The 8547-nt window shown below is 46.0% G+C and overlaps 1 protein-coding gene across 4 annotated transcripts in view; it reads left to right on the top strand.

Moving 5' to 3' along the window:
• Positions 1 to 2541: 2541 nt before the first annotated feature.
• Positions 2542 to 8547, top strand: part of LOC308579474 (uncharacterized protein) — an 80855-nt gene continuing 74849 nt past the window's right edge. For all 4 annotated transcript variants that reach the window (XM_081214014.1, XM_081214016.1, XM_081214013.1 and 1 more), the window contains exon 1: positions 2542 to 3493. In XM_081214014.1, coding sequence (XP_081070140.1) covers positions 3092 to 3493 — 402 coding nt within the window. In that variant the 5' untranslated portion in view covers positions 2542 to 3091. The remainder of the gene's footprint in view (positions 3494 to 8547) is intronic.

The raw sequence follows: 8547 nt of genomic DNA, 5'->3' as shown, positions 1-8547 counted from the left end.
GGTGACTTCTGTTTCAGTGTATCTGAAGAAGTGTGCATGCACACGAAAGCTCATACCAATAACAAACTTAGTTGGTCTCTAAGATGCTACTGGACAAATTTTATTTCTACTGCATCAGATCAACACAGCGACCTACCTGAATTTAATGCCCCAATGGAACTGTTATTCCATCACAACAGCCACCCATTATCTGGAGTAGCGCACATTGAGTTACAACAGGTGCCCAACACCTGCGTTTTCTGAAACAAATGAAGACATTTTTGTTCTGGCTGGTTTTCCCAGCAGGGTGAATGGGTCTTTGCCACATGTATCAGTCTTAGGTATAGTTTGAGTTTTGTTTTAAATGCATTTTCTGGTTTTGAATGGCCATTCATGTACATCACCTTGAGACACTTTAGGTGAGTAACAAAGCACTGGTGGTAATATTCTGTATGCAAAGCAGATTCTCTACCACTGAACTTCCCTTCAGACAAATTTAGCCCCTCCCTTTCAGACAAATTTACAAACGATAAAGCAATCAGTGGCTAGTAGCCACATTGGCTATATACTGTTATTAAGTATTAATTTATATATTGCCCTATACCCAGAGGTCCAGTAATGGAGGCAGTATGTGTCTGAATACTTAGTTGCTTGGAAGCAATATTGTCGGATAACAGTTTCATTCATCCCCTCCTTGTCGGCATCTAGCTGCCCTCTTGGGGAGGGGGAGACTGAACTGGACCCTGGACTAGATGGGCCCTTTCGATTTGCATCAGCAAAGTTCTTACGTTCTAACAGAGTGTTCTACCCCTCCTTTGCCAGCTGCTAGCAGAACATCTGCTTTGCATGCAGAAGGTATAATTATACAGTTCTGTGATGCTATGAATTTCTGGCATCTCCCAGTAGGGCCGGGAGAGAACCTTGCAGAGGTGCTGCCAGTCAGTGTGCAGTGTTTCTCAACCTTGGGTCCCCAGATGTAGTTGGACTACAACTCCCATCATCCCTGCCCACTGGTCCCGCTAGCTAGGGATGATGGGAGTTGGAGCCCAACAACAGCTGGAGACCCATTTGAGAAATACTTGTGTAGAGAGAATGGGCCCAATGGTCTGACTCTGCTTTTGTAAGAATTCGGTTGCACATTATGGCAGCACCTACAATTTGGGACTCCCTGCCTTTTGAGATTGAGCCTTCACGCTATTCAATGTCTGACAAAAACATTCTTGTTTAGACCAGCGTAACTTGAAGTAACTTTAAACTGTTTTACTATTTTAAGCTTTGTATGTTTTAAAGTGAGGCTGTGAATTTTTATTGATTTTGTTCTATCTTTTTGCAAACCGCTTTGAGGTCTTAAAAAAAATAATCATTCAAGCTATGTATAAATTTCACAAAATAAATAATAAAAGCCGTTTTGCAGACTGATCTGCCTTTGGGATCTGCCGAATGCAAAAAGAAAAAGAGCATGTGCTCTACCACTGAGGAGGAAACCCACAAAGCAAGACTACTTAGATCATGGTGCTGATAGTGCCAAGGTTGCAGGTTTGAGCCCCATATGGGACATCAGCTTATTCCTACACTGCAGGACTAGATGATCCTCAGGGTCCCTTCCAAGTCTATAATTCTATGATTCTTTAGTACTGTTTAGTCTGCTTGTCATGGCCAAGAGGTGGCCAGGGCCCTCAAATCTTATCCACTAACCCCTGCAAATGATTTTGTTGTTTTGCCAGACACACCTCTTCTTAGGCCTCCTCGGACTTTCATATATACAACATACCAAGACCTAGAAACTTTTTAATTTATTTATTTACCAGAAAGCTGGATTTTGCACCTTTTTAGTGGGAGGAGGTAGATCAGCAGGCAGGTGCGTAGATGGAAAACTTCACTTCCCTCCCATCAGTCCATTAACATTCCTCTGCCAAAGTGGTCCAGGAGGAAAGCCTTTCCCCCAATAAAGTATCTCACAAGGCAGTGACTCTGCAGACACCAGAGAAGCGTTAAATCTGGGCAAGAGGTGGAGAAAGAACTGAATTTTTAAAGATGGGAGCAGGAAACCTGTGGATGGTTGGATGATGATAAATGCCCAACTGGCAGCAAAGGCAGTGGACAGGTATCATGGGAGTTGTAGTCTACACTGACTGGGACATTCTGCATGCCAAGCAGATGCTCTACGCTAGGGCTCCCCATATTTCCCTAGCCTTTCAATGTTATGCTATTAGCAACCGTGGAGATTCCACCTGCCTCTTTCGAAAGGAGAAAACTCACCTGATCAATTAATAATAATAATAATAACAATAACAATAATATATTTATACCCACCCACCTGGCTGGCTTCCCCAGCCACTCTGGGCGGCTTCCAACAAAATATTAAAATACAATAGTCCATCAAATATTAAAAGCTTCCCTAAACATCATAGCAACAACCATCCATTTTTAGTCCATTAAATTAGGAATCAAGCATTTTCTCTACCACCTTGACCATCAGTGGCTGAAGCCAGAAAGGCACACGAAAGCTGAGATGCTGGACCTGGTGATCTTGGAGCAGTTCCTGGCTGTCCCTCAGAGCAAAGAAAAAGGGACCCCACCCCAGGAGTCTGTCTGGAGAGCGGCAGAGAGTCCAAGTGCAAGAAAAGGAGACAGAAGCAGGAGAGTGGGGGTGGGGGAGGAACTCCTGAGGACCCCCGGGTGTGGACCCCCGCTAGAGCCAAGCATCCATTTTTCACAAGATACAAACGATTCTCTTGTCTGTTGGTTCTGACTTCATGTATTGACTGGAAGGCTGCAGAAACCAGGTTGATTAATCTCCCAGAAATCCCTCCAGTTGCCTCCACATTTTGCATTGCTAGAAGGCGAGAGACTTATTTCTTCTCCTCTTCCTCCTCTTTCTTTTCAAAAAGATAGCTCACGGTCTGGGGTGCGGTGCAGTCCAGCCCTGGTTCCCAGCAAGACTCATCCATGCTTGCTCAGGGAACCATATCCCCACCTGTCCTACAAATTCTGTAACAGAACAATGTATTTGCTTTGTAGGATTTGCTAGAGCTTCTCATTTAGTCGGGCAGAACTCGTCAGAAGACCAAAGGGTTCCTTCCGATCTCTCAGAGGCTTCCTGAGAGCACAGATGGATGAGCGAGACTCAGCTGGCCCTGAAGCAGGAAGAGGCCATGCCAGCCAAACTGGGAGCAGTGGGGGATTCTGGGAAAACCTAGTGCAGAAGATCCTGGGTGAGGAGGACACCCTCGGCTCAGAGGTGCAGAGCCAGCAGTTGAGGCAGTTCTGCTGCCAGGAGGCCAAAGGAACCCGAGAGGTTTGCAGCCGACTCTACCACCTTGACCATCAGTGGCTGAAGCCAGAAAGGCACACGAAAGCTGAGATGCTGGACCTGGTGATCTTGGAGCAGTTCCTGGCTGTCCTTCCCCTGGAGATGGAGAGCTGGGTGAGGGAATGCGGAGTGGAGACCAGTTCCCAGGCGGTGGCCCTGGCCGAAGGTTTTCTCCTGAGTCAGGCAGAGGAGAGGAAGCAGGTGAGAGAGACTTTCCTCTGGATACTCCCAACGGGCTCCAAACAGGAAGGAAAACATCCCATAATGGTCTGCTGATGGCCCATCCTTTTTCTGGGAAAGCATCCATGGAATGAGATCTCGCACCCTTCAAGTCTTTGCCATTCTCTGTCTAATATTTCTCACCATTCTCTGTTTTGAATCCTTGTTTCTTTTTCAGGGAAAAGATCTCTTTGCAGAAATGGACCTGGATTCCTGTGAAGCAGAGAGGCCTCCGTTGGACACCAGAGAGAGGCCACTGGGTAAGGAGGAAGGTGGTTTTTCCCCATTTGGTTTCATTCTGTTGGTTTTCCAACTCATCTGAGAGTTGTTATCATCTTGTTTTGTGGGGAGACAGTTGGGAGCAAGGGTCCAGAAGAGGGGAGATTTATTTCTGCACCACAAACATATGAAATGGGCACAAATGTCCAAATGCTCTCAGTAGGTAAGGCTTTCTCAAAGGCCCATCTGTAGTAAGAGATGCCCTGTTTCACCTGTGAGAGAAGCAGGCACTCCAGGCGTCCTGATCACTGTTTTTCTCTTGCAGGTGACAGAATGATGCCGGCAAGACTTCCTGATCCGTCTTTTCATGGGGTCAGAAGGGAAGCAGCGGCTGTGGGACCAGATCAGGTCAGGGAAAGCTGCCTTGTGGCGACAGAGGCCGAGGGATGGAGCAATGTCATGCACTGGTTGGGGACAGAGGAATGGTGGGAGGAAGCAGCCGGGGAACCAGGAAGGGAAGACGGCTCAGAGCCGAAGGAGTGGAGGTAGAAGAAGGATGGGTGGTCAGAGGGAGAAGAGGGAGAAGCCTGGGAAGAGGAGGTGTCAGAAGCTGAAGGGGTTACAGGGCTTAGTGAGCTGGGAGACTCTGTGGCAGAATGCAGTGCAGAATCAGAGGCAGAAGAGGAAGGAGGCGAGTGGGAGAGGAAGGTCGGGAGGCAGAGGTGAGTCAGGATAAGGAAGAGCCACCGGTGGATCCCTCTCCTTTTGCCAGAAGCCCCCCTCCCTGCTTGTCTCTCAGAGCCAGGAGACGCCCTGCAATGCAGGAATCTCTGCTAGATCACGCTAGAGACAGATGGCCATTCAAAACAGTCTTATTTTATTTCTTGACTTCGGTTACCAGACGCCCCCTTTTCCCAGGGACAGTCCTCAGATTTGTCAATAATTCTGCGGACAAATACCATCCCTGGAATGTCCCCAGATTTCACCTAATGTCCCCGGGAAATGCAGCAGTGGCAGACTCAGCAGCCCAGAGCTGCCTGAGAGATCCCTGCCCCCTACTGCTTGCACGCACGCAAGCAGCAGTTGGGATGAGGCTGCTCCGAAAGGCAGTGTAAAGCCTCGCTTTGCAGCTAAGGGATTTACGCTCCCTCCTGCTAGCATGCAAGTAGGAATGGAATTGGGGCTGCTCTGATGAGAAGGGAGGCATCGCGCTGCCCGAGCCTTGCCGCTGCTCTTTGCCCTCCTTCTTCGCCTTCCATGCCTGACCCACGGCACAGCGCTTCCCCATCACCACCACCGAAGAACCAACAACTCAGGGGCTACCCAGGCTCATGGAGAGAGGAGATAGAAGCCTTGGAGGAAGGGGAAACGTGGTGGTTGAGGTCAAGGTGTTGGCCGCCCCTCTGCCACCCCCATTGCTGCATCATCAACGTCCCACACATGTAGTAATATTTATTTATTTATTTATACTTAGTGTCCCCGGATTCATTGAAAAAAATTTGGTAACCTTATACAAGATTGATCAATGAATGCTAAAATTGGTTTCTAAGGGGTGGACAAATGTGAACAAATAGTGGCCTGGATTCACCTAACCAGCCCTATCCACTACAAAATGGGGCCTGCCCCCCATTGCTCCCCCCTCCATGCCCCCATGAACCCCTTGAATTTGGCTCTAGGGCATTGGGAGGGAACTCCCGAGAACAGCTCATGAGGAAAGGAGAAAGTGGATATTCCATCTTATGACTTGGAAAACACAATGTGGAGAACCACGTATTTGCACAAAGACGAATACCCAGAATTAAAATGCAGAATAAAGTAAGCATCCATATTTAAAATGTGCAGCAAAGCAACCCTATTGAAACAACACTGCAATTAACAGGAATGAAACAACAGAGCATTGTGTAGTAGATCAAATTTCTGCTGTCTCAGAGGAGGACATTTCCCTTTTTCTTTTAGGGTCCAGTGTGCTTTGAAGATGTTGCTGTTTGTTTCACGGACGAGGAGTGGGCGTTGCTGGATCCTGAGCAGAGAGCTCTGCATAAGGACGTCATGGAGGAGAATCGTGGGATCGTGGCCTCTCTTGGTAAGGCTCCCTGTGGGATCGTCATATCTGCCTGGAACTTCAAAAAATACCTCTATGGGACCAACCTCATCTATTTTCACAGAGCTCAACAGCGCCCCCTATAACACCTGGGAACCTAACACCCCCACAATAAACAGTAAATTACAGTTTTTCCTTTGAACAATCTTTCACAAATTATTTCTTTTTCTACCAGGATTGGGCTGGTCTGAACTCCCCAGGCCATATTAAATGTCAGTTTCAGAATTGTTAGGAAAGATAAGTAGCTTCAGGTTTTCTGGTTTTGTTTTTGCTCCTGTCAGTCTTGGGTTGACCAAAGAGACGACTGACATTGGAGATGGAGGGGATGCCATGACTGGGCCAAACAAAATTCATCCCAGAGAAGAACTGGGCTTATGGAATCTCAGGTAGTAGTAGCAGTGATGAGGATGATGATGATGATAGTAATAGTAATACAGTGGTACCTCGGTTTACAAACTTAATCTTTTCCGGAACAGGACTGTTCTTATATCAAGGTACCACTGTGGTAATAATAGTATTTTTCCCCCCCTATCCTGCCCATCTAGCTGGGTTGCCCCAGCCACTCTGAGTGGCTTCCAACACATATAAAATCATGAAACATAAATAATAATAATCTGATCCCATATAAAAAGAACATTAACTTTAAAATTAACAACTTATACTAGTGGCCAAAATTGTGGAAATCGTTTGTGAAAAGTGTATTTCTGAGCTTTGATGTCTCATAACACCACTTTTGTGTGGAGTAATACCATAAAATTAAAGAGCTATGGAAAGATAATTTAATGAAAAATGTAATGCAATGACTTTTATGAAGGAGTATTTATTAGAACAGCATTCATAAAGAAAATACGTGAAACCTTTGGTAACCATTGGTAACCTTTAGCGTTCATTACGGCCTTACAACGCCTTAGCATTAAGTTTTTAGTTCTGCAGCTGTAAGAATGTGAAACCAAGACTGAATTATTGCCTCTGTTAATTTGGCTTTATTGCTGGGTTGCCTTTGATTAACAAGTTTCTTTCGTCAGCTCCATAAATTTCCAATTGGGTTAATGTTTGAGCTATTCCCAGGCCATTCCGGCAGTGAAATGGGATTACAGTGGTGCCTCGCAAGACGAAATTAATTCGTTCTGCAAGTTTTTTCTTCTTGCGAGTTTTTCGCCTTGCGAAGCACGGTTTCCCATAGGAATGCATTGAAAATCAATCAATGCGTTCCTATGGAGACCGTCCGGGGACAGAGGGGAAGCACCGCGCGCCTTCCCCTCTGTCCCCGGACCTGTTTAAAGCAAGGGGCGGCGGAGAGAAGATTGCTTCTCCCCGTTGCCTGCCCCGCAATCTCTGTCCCCTGACCTGTTTTAAAGCAAGGGAAGGGGCAGCGGGGAGAATTGCTTCTCCCCGTTGCCGCCCCTTGGTTCAAAAGGGGTCCGGGGAGAGAGGGGAGGGCGCGCGCGCCTTCCCCTCTGTCCCCGGAGATTGTGGGGCTGGCAATGGGGAGAAGCGATCTTCTCCCCGTCGCCCCTTGCTTCAAAAGAGGTCTGGGGACAGCGGGGAAGACGCGCTGCGCTTCCCCGCTATCCCCGGAGCTTGCGGGGCAAGCTTCGTTTTGCGAAGCAAGCCCATAGGGAAATGCGTCTTGCGAAACGGCTAAGAAAACGAAAAACTCCTTCGTCTAGCGAGTTTTTCGTCTTCCGAGGCGTTCGTCCTGCGGGGTACCACTGTATCTTGAAAGCACCTTTTGCACAAAGTAGCAAAATGACATGGAACTCAATCCTGTTGAAATAGAAAACAAACAAACAAACAAACAAACAAATATAAATGCTTCAGTATCTGGGTAAGGATCACCCGCGGAATGCTTCAGTTTGGGCTAAAGTATTTCATTTATGTATTTTGGGGCATTTATATTCCCCAAATGATGCAAATTCTGCCCACACCTTTTGCTGCCATCCAACCCCAGATCATCACACCTATCTGGGTGTTTTACGGTCGGTGTAATGCAAGTAGGATGTAAATCTTCTCTGATTTTTCTCCTTGCGTATTTCATGCCGTCACTACCAAGCAAGGAGATTTGGGTCTCAATGCTCCAAATAACACTGTCCCATTGTTCCGCTGTCCAGTTAACAAGGGTTTAACATTTTCAATCTTTGTTTGAGAGATAACAATGGCTTTTTCCTTAGACCAGTCCTTGCACTCAACTTCACACTACATTGCGCCATGTCATCTAGTATACAGCCAGATGATATTCTTCTGTCATGTAGGGACAGTCTCTCCATTCTTCAATCGTTATCTGCCTTTGTGCACCTTTTCCTGCCTTTACCAGTCTGATTTTGTAGTGATTGAGTTTCCTTATACCTCTTCAAAATTATAGAAAGGCCATCTTTGGTTGTTTTCCCCAATCTTTCATCTAATTTCTTCATAACTCACTTAATAGTACAATTTTACATCTCTTTCTGGGTGACCAATCAGCGTTTTGTGCCATTTCTATAATTTTATTATGTTTTACAAATTAAGCAAATTGTGCTTCCTTTTTCTGGTTATTTGGCTATAACATTTGATAGAATACAGATAATTAAATAAACGTTGTTGATTTGCATTCTTGATTAAATTATCTTCCCATTGATATATAATTTTATGATATTACTCCCAAAGAAGTAGTGTTTGAGCCATCAAACCTCTGAAATACCCCTTTTCCCATAATTCTTCCATAATTTTGACCACTACT

Source organism: Podarcis bocagei (genome assembly GCF_964188305.1).
Source record: "Podarcis bocagei genome assembly, contig: HAP1_SCAFFOLD_44, whole genome shotgun sequence".
Lineage (NCBI taxonomy): Eukaryota > Metazoa > Chordata > Lepidosauria > Squamata > Lacertidae > Podarcis > Podarcis bocagei.
This window is presented reverse-complemented; position numbering and strand designations above follow the sequence as displayed.